This window comes from Phoenix dactylifera, chromosome 1, assembly GCF_009389715.1.
Source record: "Phoenix dactylifera cultivar Barhee BC4 chromosome 1, palm_55x_up_171113_PBpolish2nd_filt_p, whole genome shotgun sequence".
In the NCBI taxonomy this organism is placed as follows: Eukaryota; Viridiplantae; Streptophyta; class Magnoliopsida; order Arecales; family Arecaceae; genus Phoenix; species Phoenix dactylifera.
Window position 1 is genome coordinate 35,417,956 of NC_052392.1, and position 14,135 is coordinate 35,432,090.

The following is a 14,135-nucleotide window of genomic DNA, read 5'->3' on the forward strand; positions in this document are numbered from 1 at the left end:
AGATTCATGCAAGTAATTTTCTTGGTGGGCATATATTTCAGGTTGGGAGTACTCAACTGATGGAAAATGTGAAAAGATGCCATCTACTAAAATGCTGAATGTGCGGATAGGATCATTGCCCTGTTTTGAACAAGAAGGAATGGTCTGGATTTGGCCAGGTGACGCACCCCTATGGCTACTATTCCTTTCTTGCAACATCCTCCTGAATTTAAAGTTCATGCAGAGGTAAAATTGTGCAGACTGATATCGCATGATTATAAAATACTGAATATAAAATAACCAGAAATTTCTACCACAATTTTCACTTTAAAGCATCATAAATATCCTATTAATTGAACCTATTTAGAGTTATTTTCTTGCATCAATCATGCAGCATTCACCTAGTGGGTTGTATTGTATGCAGTTCTCACCATGTTTATATCAACAGATTGTGATGGAGCTCCCAAATGAGCATGCGCTTCTTTTGGATAATCTTCTAGACCTTGCTCATGCACCATTTACTCACACCTCCACTTTTGCCAAGGGATGGAGTGTTCCGAGGTACTTCCCTCTCACCCAAACACCATACTATGAAAAGGACAATATCAGTTTTTCTTCGTAAACACCTTACAAAATATTGAAATATGCCAAAGAAATCCTCCATGAAAGTGGCAACGAAAAATGTCAAAAGTGGATTTGCGACCTTTTCACCACAATTAATTATAATTTCCTTTTCGGACTAAAAACTATATTGCTATTATGATTTTCGACTGCTAGTTCATTTGCAGTTATACATCTAGCTAAACATTTGCACTTGTAAACTGATGTGGAACAGAATTTCTACACAGAAATAAGGCTAGTGCGAATAAAATTGCTTCAGTGTTATATTTTGATGAAAATTTGTTTTTTGTCGATAGATGCCTCCAGTTTTCATACACCTCATATGTCAAAAGGAAATTTTTCTTACCCCTCCTTTTTTTTGAGAAAAACAATTGTTCTTATCTCTTTGATGCTTCTTAGAAATATAAGGAAAGAGTACCTCCTTTCGTGCTGATCTTGGGCTAACACATTGCATCTGAAAAATTACAGCTTGGTGAAGTTCCTAACACCTGCATCAGGTCTCCAAGGATACTGGGATCCTTACCCTATTGACATGGAGTTCCGACCCCCATGCATGGTCCTCTCTACAATTGGGATATCAAAGCCTGGAAAACTGGAGGGGCAGAATACTAGGGAATGCTCCACACATTTACATCAGCTTCATGTGTGCTTGCCCTCCTCTAGACAGAAAACAAGGTTACTGTACAGAATGTCTTTGGATTTTGCCCCATTTCTTCAACACATCCCCTTCGTGCACATGTTGTGGAGGCACTTTGCAGAGAAGGTAAGCAGCATAGTGTAGTGAAAGTTTTCTTTCCTTAACTAGAGTTCAGCATGTCATATATCTATTAGCCTACACATAATTGAGTGTTAAGAAGCATCAGAACACAAAATAAATTTTGGACTGAAGCATGCCTCTTATTTGATAATATGATCACAACAGAACCTTGGCGTCTCCACTTCTATCACTGGACCATATCACCATGAAAGATATTACCATATGGTGCACTCACTTTGTTTTCACACCATATCTAGCAACCACTTCAAGCCCGAAAACCAACTTAGGGCAAATTCCTGTACTTTGTTGCCTCCATGTTGACAAAAGCTTCATAACGATATGAGTATTTAGCAACAAAAACATATAGATTAAAAAGGAGAGGAAAACGCCTATTTTGTTCAGATCTGAGAAAGTATATCTAATACGAAGCTAGTGCACAATTCTGTAATTGTCAAAACTATACAAAGTGGCTCATGCAAAGCAATCTTTGTGAGCAACTGAAGCTTTATTCAAAAAAATAACCGATGAATCACATGTACAAAAGGCATTCATATAGGATTAGAGTTTCGATAACCTAGAGCTGCAGTATATTACGGTGATTAACGAGAAGGCTATCTTTCATATGCTTGGGAAGTAACATGCGTATAACCCAATCTGTTAAAAGACTATTTTGGAGTGCTGGAGTGAGATTTGGGAATATAACACAATTCATAGCAAAAACATATCTTCTCTCCTAGAAAAGTCAAAAAATCATACCAAGCATATCCTCGGTTGCCAGAGATCATACGGTGACTGTGAGCCTTCTTTGTGATAATGCTTGTTGCTATTAGTGCTTTCAAACTTACATTCTCCTTGCGTGGTGTTAACTCTCGTACCCAGGTGCTGAATGAGGATATGCGGCTTGTCATCGGCCAGCAGGACCGGATGATCAACGGGGCCAATGTATGGAACCTGCCAGTATTATATGACAAACTTGGGGTATGGTACAGATTGTGGAGAGATGCAGTTGAGAGCAGAGCCAAGAGATTGCCATTCAGCAAACAAGATAAATAGCCCAGGAAGGCAGCAAGCTCCTTAACATACTACTTCGGGTTCTTCCATCATCATTCTTTGTAATACGAATGCAATAAACCATCTATCATATATGATGGAAGGTACAACGGCCTCAGAACCAATCACTGATTCACAGATGATCCATTGAGGAGGACTGCAAGCAGTAGCTCCGGGAGCAAACAGAAGATAACCGGTCCATTCCCTATAAAAATAAACTGTACACTAGTCTGAATATGGAGGCATGCTAGTATGCCTTGATTGTTTTTGGTGTACAGAGAGGATCCTAATTTTGGACTTCAATTGCTCCTCATTTTTCTTTGTTTTTGCACGTTCTTTACTGATTTATGTTATCTTAGTTCCTGACTTTTTGTTTATTACCCCTCTGGAAAATAGGAGAAGTCTTCTTTTTTCCATTGATCTCGGCAAAACCAACACACAAAGAAGTTACTCGGTATGATAGCTTTTTTGCATTCTATGTTTCAGCCTTTCTTTTTTAACCTCTCCCAAATATCCCTTTCCCTTCTTTCCTAATCATCCACCTGTCTGGCCTTCATATTTTCTTAATTTCAACAGTTAGATCCAAAATTGGTGAAGCAGACTTATTAAGCTCTGTTTTAACTGTTTTTCACAAAATGGTGGATGGGATAAGTACTACAACTGCACTATCAACTTAGTCAGCATTTTACAAACTTTCCAAGCTTTAATCACTTTCATCCCATGTAAATAGTTTCTCGGATTGCAATGGTATAGGTTAAAGTTCGCAATTTTTACCCACAGTAGATCAGCAGCACTTCCAGTGACAACTCTACTTATTTATTTATTTATGTATAACCAGCTTTTGAGTGCCACTGTACCACAACATTCTTCATCATCGCTTAGTTGTTTACAATAAAAAACTTGCCCAAATTTGAGCGTAATATTTTTTCTTTGAAATATAGGGAGGAAAAACTACCCCAAGATTCATTGAGTCAAGGAAAGGAAAACAGGAGGAATTTTATTTTATTTACAAAAAACTGTAGCTTAAATTGTATTACAATAAAAAAAAGGATTTTTTTTTATTAACACTGTCGACCTCTGTATATACTGCAACTTCATTTGACATATGGAGCAGCCACATCAAAGAAAACGAAACGAAAAGAAAAGGGAGTGGGAACCCTAACCCTAGCAAGCCATAACTCTTGCAAAGCTAGCCAAAAGTTCCACCTTTCCTCCACCCTCAGACCCAAAACCACAGCCGGAGACGCCTCCTTCAGAGGGCGGCCCCGCAGAAGGGGCAGAAGCGGAAGTGGGGCTCGACGACGCGATCGCAGGAGTAGCACCGGAGAGCGTCGGCAACGGACGGCCGCCGCGCGCCCTCATCGAGGAAGCCCCCTCGGCCATCATCGGCGGCGGAGGAGGGACCAGAAGGGAGGGATCTGGGGAAGAGGAAGGAACAGTCGCGGCAGTAGAAGGTGGGCTCCTTGCCAGGCCAGCGCCAGACGGGGACGAAGAAGAGCTTGAGCACCTTCTCGTACTCCACCAGGTCGGCGTAGGAGCCACACCGGATGCAGCGGCCGGCGCTCTCCTTGAGCACCCGCCCCGCCTGCTGCTCCAAACCTCCCACGAAGAAGAAGAACATCTTTTTCTCTATCGCTGCGGCCGACGATCGGTCGTTTGGTCTCTTAACGTCGACACTCGACGGAGAAGGCAGGAGTTCGAGGTTAGAGGAATGGTATGGAGCGCCTCTCTTCGATTTAGGACTGGAATCGGGCCGGGCCCAGACTTTTTTGGTATTTGGGCCAGCCCTAGGCCAGAAGATTTCTCCAAACTTATGGCTCAAGTCTGATCCGATCCTGGGCCCCCCGACTCGGATTGAAACGTAATCAAGCCGACTTGAATGTCGATTTGGACCACAATACTGGGCCAACCCAAGTTTGCCTAATTGACTTGGTATTTGGCTCGAGGAAAGAAAAGGGTGACGAGGTGTCGGTGTTCATGAAACCTTCCCCCTCTCCTCTATTAAGAGGTCGAGACAATAGCTTAATGGATCTGCTTAGTGACTAGACCCAAACCAAAAATATAACTCAAGTTTTTTGTTTTTTTGGGACAATCCAGCTTAGCGAAACTTGACCTGAATGATATCCAATTAATATTCTTGGTTTGATCTGGTGTGAGTTTGTTTGAGAGATTAATTGCCAAATCAAATTAGATTACAATTAAATTTTTTTCTGGTTAGTCAACACCTAGTGACCTCTTAGCAAGTTAAGCATGAAATTCAAGAGAATGACGACTTATTTTGGTTCTTTTTAAACTTTTATGCATGCAATATTTGGAAGAGGCAGGGAAAGGCCAAAGTTCCACGTGAATATTGAATAGCATTTTATCTCAAGCACAAGTGTTGTCAACTAACATGTAAGCATATAGTAATTTTTTACAATATGTAGTCATGCTAAGGATTCTTATGTGTATAGACATAATGTATAAGTACAATTTTACTAGTAGTACCTATAATTCACTAAAAGCCGAAATGAGATAAAGCCTGTTCTTTCGTTTCAGGAAAAAAATAAAAAAAAATAAAAAAATAAAAAAGAAAAGTGCTGATTATTCCACTGCCCAATCATCCTAATTGCCCATGAAACATGGATCTTCATCATCACCATCAGTACTCAAATCCGACGGTGCCAAATCCTATATCAGTTTGGTTGTCTCCTCTAGAAAGGAGTCTTCTCTGACCGGGTCAACAAGCGACCTCCCAGTATTCCAAGACCCGACGATCCCGACTTGGGTCGACATGAGATATTTCATGGAAGAGTATCACGTACGTGTCAGCTGTTCGTTTGCTAGAAAGCCTATCCTCTATATACCGGGCGTGTGAGAACACGTGTCATTAGCTTGAACGCAAACCAAGTCGACGGTAGAGGAAGAAATTATATCCTAGACTGCGTGCACCACGTGCCGTGCACGCCGCCAATCGCAGCCGGTCGTTCCTGTGAACCCCATGTCAGCGAGCGGCTGTGATTATCAGCGCGACGGCGACGCAGTGCACGCCGCTATTGCACACGTCGTTTTCGGTACAACCACTGCTGCTTTGCATTGCTGGGCTCCTTTCTTCCTACTCTTTCCAGATGGAGAGGGGGAAAGCTCGGTGGGAAAGAGATGAGTGGAGGAGGGGCAAACGGGAGCGACTCGAAGGTGGAAACCATCTCGAGGTTGGCGCAGTGGAAGATCGAGAGCTTCGGTCCCTGCTCCTACCGCCGCTCCGATGCCTTCAAGCTCGGCATCTGGAACTGGTGACTCCTTTTTTTTTTTTGCATTTTTTTGGGAATTTTTGGGTTAAAAAATCGATTTTTAATGCTTAATCCTTGATGTTTTTTGGGAAAATTTTGTTTTTTTTATAAATATTTCTGGGTTGCAGGTTCTTATCGGTCGAGAAGAACCGATACATGTACATCCGGCTCTTCCCGGAGCCATGCCGGATCTCAAAGGAGCAGCCCCCCATGGCTCGGTTCGTGCTTCGGGTCTCCAACCCCGGGCCTGGCCGCCGGCCCTATATCTCACCTGGTACTCTCGCTGCTGCCTTAACTTGATTTGATTTTTGGTCAACAATATTGTTTTGTTAACATTAGTAAATTTTTATTTGAATTCCTGCTTTTTTATTGTAATTGCTTGTTAAGATGGGATTTTTAGTGTTTTAAGGATTCATGTTGATGAATTTTCCATGTTAAAGCGGTTTTGGTTTTATTGGACAAGAAAACGTCATTAGAAAATGTGTAAGAGCTATATGTGTGTGTGTGTGTGTGTGTGTGTGTGTGTGTCTGCGTGTTCTATCGAAGCTTGGTTAATAAGAACCTTTTAAAGAAGTCCGACTCGTGGGTTGACAGTGAGCAAGACTCAAAGGAAACTTATGCTTGCAGATGGCATCTCTAGCGTGGATTGCATAGTTTGGAGGAATGAGGCTCTTGTTAATTTCTAATTCACACATCAATAATTGATACTGTTTTATGGGAAAAAAGTGTTTGTGGGTGTTATCTACAGCTTGATAAAAAATACCGTGATTCATTGGGCTTCAATGGCAACTTTGGAAATTAGAAAGTACTGATGGGAACCATCTGGAGAGCTTCAAGAGAGTAAAGGTCATGCTGTTATTCATTAAAGTTGATTTGACTTTATGGAGTGCTGACGTTAGCAACAATGAAATTTACATGTTGGCAATAATGGTTTGCTGGATATATTATGGATTATGGAGGTTGCAATGGATGCATATATTGATGAAAACAATGGTGATTTGTTCTAAACTTCAGGATGTCCATCAGTTGACATGTCAACAACCATGTTTCATATAGGTAAGCTCAAACTACTTGCAATACATAATTAAGCAATGTGGTCATTGAAGTTGTATATTATCACATCGCAGTGCATTTTAGGCACCATATAGTCACGCACCTTAGGCATATGTAGACACTGTACATAGTAAGAAATAGGAAAACTATATAGAGAATGGTCCAATTAGAGTAAGGTTACTTACCGGCTATTGTTATGGTGTTATGGAAAGTTACAGTTAAGGTTGGTAATAGAGCTAGCCAGCTTGGTTCTAGCCATTGTGACATTCAATGAACGGGTTTGGGCTCAACAAATTTGACGTTTGAGCTTGGCCAACTATGCACCAACCTTGGTCCCCATTCTAAGCTTAAATTACCTACAACATAACATAGTATACTATTACATTATAGAGTTTTGCTTTGATAATTCTCTCATTTTTTCAGTTGTTTTGAGGTTTAACTGTAGCCCTTGATTTGCTAAAGGGTAGAAGAGTAACTTTCAAGTTTGATTGGGTCAATCGGCTAGTGAATAGTGATCCATGTGAGACTAAGTAAAAATACTTCTCTCTATTCTATATTGTGCTTTCTCCTGTGAGCTCAGGGAACAAACAAAGGTCCCTCTCCCAAACACAGTGGAAAGAGAAGAACAAGGAAATTTGGGCAAGCTTGTTAGAGCACTAGATGTTGCTCCCCTTTCATCTCACTTACTTATTTCTGTCCCTTTTGGTCCCACCTTCACTGAATCAGACTTCACTATGCCTCGGGCCCTCAATGTTGGACTCTTCAAACTCATCCACATTCGGCCATCCAATTACTGAATGTGAAATGTGAGGAGATCATATTGAAACATGACAAAGAATAGGGAGGAACTCGGAAGTTTACAATCATGATTGCCAGACATGTGCATCCTCCTTGAGCTTATTTGTGTTCAGCCAACCTTCCCACCTGGCCACACTCCTCCACAACACCCCTCCCCCCGCTCTCTTCTCTTCCCCCCTTCTCTCCTTCTTGTACAACCACTCATATGGTCCTCTGAACCACCACTTGTTCAACCAGCCCACCCTCCCCCTCCTCCTCCTCCTCTCTCTCTGTGCTAAGGTAGAATGAGAAGTGCCAAATAAAGATATGAGAAGAGGCTGTTGCAAGGCAAGGGGCACACCAGTGACAAATACATTATATTGTATGTTGTAAGGATTTCAAACCACCTAGGGGGAAAATTTTGGGATATTTATATATAATGAACAAAGCTCTGGGCTAATTGCCCAAAAAAAGGGATTTGGGCTGCATTGTTGTACATCGAACTGCATCTTGATATCTTGTTTGTTTGATCCCTGTAAAATGAGGATAGAATATCAAAAGAAAATTAATCTCATTCCGATGGCTAAATGTTTAAGAATACCATCTCAGTTGAGAGAATTTTGTTAGGTAACACCTTTTAACCTTCTACCTAGAGTATGGTACTCTTTCAGAATTTTCCTGGAATCTCGAACTACTATCCACTTCTTGAGAGCCATCGTACTTGAAAGTGTTTCTAAAATATTCACTTCTCTGCACCTGCACTTAACTTGTTCCAGAATCTGGTAACTAGGTTTTGAAATATTTTGAAATCTCAACTGGTGATACTAAATCCTCAATGTTCAAGCCCAGATGTCAGAAACCTTTGAAAAGCCAATTTATGCCACTTGATCCCTGTAGTTTGACAAGATATGATAAAGGACCTTTTGTTCTCTCTCTCTCTCTCTCTCATCTATCTCTTACTCTCACAAATGAACAAATGAATGAATGAGCAAAAGGAAAAAGAGTTGTGTTGTACTTGCTTTTCAGCTGACTGTATGCTAAGATGTTGTACATTGCACACTCTTATAGTTGACCTTGCAGCAATATGTGCTAAATCTACTAAGTCTGTTTTTACTTATTATTGTTCTTGACTGGATTCCTTCTGCTTTGTATGCAACATTAAAAATAGAAAAAATATAAATATAAATATAGATTTTTTGCATGAAGATCTATTTCAACAACAATGCTCTGGTTGTCTGGTTAATTGCAGTTCATGAAAGACTTCTCCGGACCAGTGATGACTTTGTTTGGCCCATTGATTCTACTTTTCATGGGCGTTTCATAATCGATGTAGAGTTTCTGGACCTGAAGATATCCCCGTTAAATGTAAGGATTTCTTCATGTTAATGTTTTAGGCCTTTTAACATGTAGCAGTTGTGTTCTTGTCATTCCTAATATAAGAAGAAAATTGACCAATCTTTTCTAAGTGATATAGTAAATGCGAAATGAGGATAATAGCTGCAGCAGTGCTCACATGATATTTGTGACAACTTGGTGGTAGGTTGGCAAAAGAAAAAAAATATTTATCTTTTTCTTAATTCATATCCTTTTTCTTGCTTTCATTTTTTTAAAAAATTTTCTGGTCTAGTTTTCATCTTTTTTTTGAGGGGGGAGGGGGGTTATGAAGTATTTTATTCCCTGGAGATTTTTTACTTTTTATTGTTAGTTTTTAGTAGAAGACCGGAGTAAAGAAATATGTTGAGCAAGAATTCTGAAGTGAGTTCATAAACTTTCAAATAAGTGTAATTTCGTATTTCATATGGAAATGCAGGGAGGTGACCCATACTCTATATGGCCTAACGAAAGCATGATGCAGTCTCTTGCAAGCAAAAGCACTCTCCGATGCCTCTCTCGCATGCTAGAAGAAGGCATCCATTCTGATGTCACCATCAACACTTCCAATGGTGTGTTGAAGGCCCACAAGGCTGTACTTTCTGCAAGCTCTCCTGTATTTGAGAGCATGTTCTTGCACGATCTCAAAGAGAAAGAATCCTCCATAATAGATATAGAGGACATGTCGCTTGAATCTTGCTCGGCTCTTCTCAACTATATTTATGGAACCATTAAGCAGGATGAGTTCTGGAAGCACCGCCTCTCGTTGCTTGGTGCAGCAAACAAGTACGATATTGCTGACCTTAAAGAGTGCTGCGAGGAGAGCCTCTTGGAGGATATCAACTCCAGTAATGTCCTTGAGCGGCTTCATGAGGCATGGCTTTATCAACTTAGCAAGCTAAAGAAGGGGTGCATGATGTACTTGTTTGATTTCGGAAAGATATATGATGTGAGAGATGAGATAAATAGCTTCTTCCGCCATGCAGATAGGGAGCTGATGTTGGAAATGTTCCAAGAGGTCCTAACTGTTTGGAAGCCTGTGTGACATTCTACTCGGGCAAGTTGAAATGTTTTTAATTGTTCCAGAACTGCTGTAAATACGTGATGGGGTCCCTGTTTGATAAGTTACGGCATGCTTTTGGTTGTATTATGTTTGATTTTCCTTTTTTCAGACCTTTGAAGATTCATGTTAGAGTGGGTTGCGGTATATTGATGGTGAGCTGTTGGGTTGTGCAGTTCATATGAATTTTGTTGTTTGAACTATGAGCCATTTTGTTCCAACTCTATCTTTTGTCCCTGACTCTGTTTGTTTGTCTGTTAATTGTTTAGCTGTCGATGCCGGTTGTAGAGGTGCAGAAAGTTATAAAGTTGTGGATTCTCTATGTATTGCTGCTGACTATAGATCAAGATATCGAAGAGAGGATTTTCTTGGTTATGGCTATCAAGACGGTTTCATTCCAAGCTGTCATGTATAAGAACTAAACTCACCAAGTTCTGGTTGAATTAGCACAGATTGGTGCACAACAAGGATAAGGGTTGTATCTTTGGTGCAAAAGAAGGAATCACCTTTCTTGCGAATTCATCGTTGGATCACTGATTGGTTGCTTTGGAATTTATGCAGATGGATGGATGATAGAGTTTAGAGTGCTTTGAGATCTATGCAGTGGGTGATTTAATGGTAGATTTGTATGCAGTGGGTGATTTAATGGTACATTTGTGTGAAGGAGGGTGAATCCTTTGCGTCCCACGCAACAAAAGGTGAAGGATCCTTCTTGCTTGTTTACCACTCTCACCTTTTTTGTTGCCGTCCTTGCTATCAATGAACCCCATAACACTTATTAGTCTATCAACTCTAGCCTTGAGCCATCATTATTTGGCTGATGATTAGCCTAAAATGCATTTACAAATAGGATTTGATGTAGAAAATTAGATGTCTTCTAGAGGGAAATAGTGGACGAGCCAAACTTCTTTAAAAAAATACAATGAGAACTGTTATATTTCTCACATATGCATTAGGAAGTGGTTGCTAGCCAGAATAGATTTTATGTTAGATAAAAATACAATAACATCCTTTCAAGTTTTGGTGAGAAATATGTCGGTCCAAAAATTAAAAATTTTCAATTAACCTCTGAAACCTTTCTTTTGTGTCAAAAAGGCACAGCTGTCCATCTCTATTAATCATCAGGCTACAAGTTAATACTTATCTTATTCTAGAAAAAATCTTGCTTTTTAATTACCATCAGGCTTACATTTGGGCACCAAGAAAAGAAGAGTCACCAAGCAGTCATGTAATTATCGTTTTTCTACATTTGAGAGAAGGGTTTAAATCTACTGTTTTAGATAAGATAATAGTCTTTTGTCCCTCTGTAGGCTCCCTTTCCTTGCTGTTTATTGGACACGGATCTCGTCAGAAATGGAGACGAGCCACCTCTACGCGGATCCGGATCTCAGGAGTAATGTCTGTGACCCTGGCACCGGCAGCAAACCGGTGCCCAGCCGAAGTCGTGGCCCTTCGCCACCTCTTGGAGCACATCAAGGCCCTCCTCCACTAGCTGGACCTAGTGTTTTGCCTCGACCCTTGCATCAATGTTGGATCCGTCATCACCGGCGACCCCCCCGCCGAAGTCCACATCCACTGGTGCATGCTCGCCATGCAGAGCCTGATGTAGCTCGGATTAGATGCCTAGAGACAATTACAGCCTAGATTAGGTGTCCAGTGATATTTTGACATCTAGCATGCGGATTTAAATTCTAGGTGGATCAGGAGGACCAATTACTGCTCCATGTGATTAAGAGGATCGAAATAAGAAAGGACAGTTACAGCTCGTCTTCTGATCTCGGAGCCCAAGCATAACCATCTACGCCCTCGCCTCTATATAAACAGGGCTAGGCGACCCAAGTATGCATCAAACATATAGCTCATCTATTAGCTTATACTATCATTTTGTTTTTCGGATCTTTTTTTCTTTTATCTCCTGTTCTACTAAAGAAGTGTACCTAATAAAAAGTAGTTCTTGTAATTAGAACATATCTTGTTAAACCACCCATAAAAACCATATTCTGACTTTTTTCTGGTGAATATCCAACAATAGGTTCTATTGAATGAATAATAGATCCAGATCCCAAAAACAATAAGCTTTAGAATAGGCATGAGTGATCAAATGGAATAAAGCTGCTCGATAAGAACCTATACCTAGAGCTAACATAATATAACCTAATTGAGACATTGTAGAATAGGCTAAACTTCTTTTAATGTATGTTTGAGCAAGAGAAAAAGTAGCTCCTAATAGTACTGTTATTACACCCAGTAAAGAAATGAAATTCGACTGACTTAGGTATCGGAGAGTCTACTGTCGGATTAGCTTCAGCAATATCTCATCTTCTCTCTGCTCGTAGGTCGAGCTCCCTTTCTAAGCAAAGCCACCACCGACTGTCAGATCTCCATCTCCATTAGGTCAAGTTTTGGCAATAATAGAGCCTTTTCTTTCGGGAGCAATTCGTGTAGGGGCGATGCTACATGAGCTCAAGGATGTTGTTAAGGGTTTAGAGGTAGGGTTCAAGGCCCCGAATGCGGGGCTCGACTACATGTACACCCTGGCCATGTGGGATCATTTCCAAGGGGTCTGCAAATGTATCGACCAATAATGCAGTCACATAGTGTACTAGTTTGTCATTGATTTCATGCTCCTAGTGCTCTTCACCTCAGCCGATCTCCAAGCCCGTCAGCATCTTCCATGTTAGCTCAATTCTCCGAGTTCCTAAATTGTTTTTCAAGGTTTTGAGTGGCTGTAGTAGAATGATTTTCATGCCAAATAAAATTTTGGTCAGATTTTCGCTAGATTTAGGGTTCTTTTTATCAGTTTGAGGATATAAGTGATTTAAATCAGTGCAATGTGTAAATTTTATTTTTTTTTAAACAAGAATTGAGGTGCGATTCATGGGTGGATTATCTTAAAATTAATAATTCTGTGTTGTTAAATTTTCATTCTATTTTAAATCAGAAAATTACTAATTTTGGTCAAGCAAAAGATGATTGAATTGCTTTAGTGGGTTAGTTTACTAAGGTTTAGATTAAGGCGGAAAGGGGGAGGAGATGGTGATGGATGAGAAGAATTATGATGGGAGCCTAGCCAAATTTCTCTCCAAAAATAGTTGGTGGACTCAATAACCTCTATGGAAGATCAAAAATATTTTAGTCATTTTAGTCCCTTTATTAACCGCCAGATGAACTATTGGACCACAGTAATATAAAAAAATAAATTTTAAAATTAATTGAAAATTTTTAAATTTTCAAGATCAATATGCTTCTTGTCAAAACATGAAGGGCTAAGAAGTATTTCTATGAAAAAAAATCATTTGCTTCGTAAGTTCATTTTTTCTCCCATCTTAACCCCATTAATAAATAAATCACTTTCTTCATAAGAAAAATAAAATTAAAACATGGGAAGCGAGGAAGTTAGAAATTGAAACTTACCTTCCTTGACTTTCCAAAGATATTTTAGTAGAATGTAACTGGTATCAGGCACCTAAAATGGCCAAAAAGACAAAATGAACATGTTATTGAATGCTAATTAGATAGAAATCGAAAAAGAAAATAAAAAAATATTCCTCATTAGAAAGATAGAATAAAATTATTTTAGCGCACGCAGTAGAGAAGGTCGTATTGAGCCGTCTTCCCTTTTTACCATGTAACTTATAATATCCATTTTAAAGTAAAAACTCAAGAGTTAAAAGTAGGACGAGACTTCTCTTACTAATGAAGTTCATCCATCCTGTGACTTAATTAAAAAAAAATATTTGTGAAGCCTCGTTGGTGAGGCCATCCTCTTCCTCTCCGAGTCTCTTTTTCCTCCAAAATATGGAGTCCCTTTCTTCGCATAGATTGTGTTTACCAATACACGGGACTTGGTCTGATGATACACACCTAGTAAATTACTCATCCAACGATCTATACACATCTCTAAATAAATTGATAAACAGTTTCCAGGAATTGTGTTCACCAATATATAGTATATATTCAAGTGATACATACTCGATGAATTTTTGATATATATTTTAAGCTTCTTTGATATACACCCAGCAACGATTCAATACACTTTTCTAAACAAATTAATACATATTTAGATAAAGTGATACATAGTTTCTAAAATATCATGTTTACCAGTATACAGTATGTGTATATATATATAGGTGATACATATTCATGGGTTTCTAATTCATAATTTAAGCTTTTTTGATACATATTCAGCAACGACTTA

The 14,135-nt window shown here is 39.6% G+C and overlaps 2 protein-coding genes and 1 pseudogene across 2 annotated transcripts; 2 read left to right on the plus strand and 1 right to left on the minus strand.

The window, feature by feature from the left end:
- LOC120112460 overlaps positions 1-3,446 on the plus strand; it is a 29,187-nt pseudogene extending 25,741 nt beyond the window's left edge.
- Positions 437-4,128, minus strand: LOC113462447. The gene is made up of 2 exons (XM_039132904.1): positions 3,571-4,128; positions 437-567 (listed from the first exon to the last, which is right to left on the minus strand). The coding sequence occupies exon 1, from the start codon at positions 4,026-4,028 to the stop codon at positions 3,660-3,662; it is 369 nt and encodes a 122-aa protein (XP_038988832.1). The 5' UTR covers positions 4,029-4,128; the 3' UTR covers positions 437-567; positions 3,571-3,659.
- A 1,369-nt stretch (positions 4,129-5,497) lies between these two features.
- Positions 5,498-10,174, plus strand: LOC103702679 (BTB/POZ domain-containing protein At1g21780). The gene is made up of 4 exons (XM_039132900.1): positions 5,498-5,679; positions 5,805-5,950; positions 8,756-8,871; positions 9,317-10,174. The coding sequence occupies exons 1-4, from the start codon at positions 5,546-5,548 to the stop codon at positions 9,920-9,922; spliced, it is 1,002 nt and encodes a 333-aa protein (XP_038988828.1). The 5' UTR covers positions 5,498-5,545; the 3' UTR covers positions 9,923-10,174.
- Positions 10,175-14,135: the final 3,961 nt, after the last annotated feature.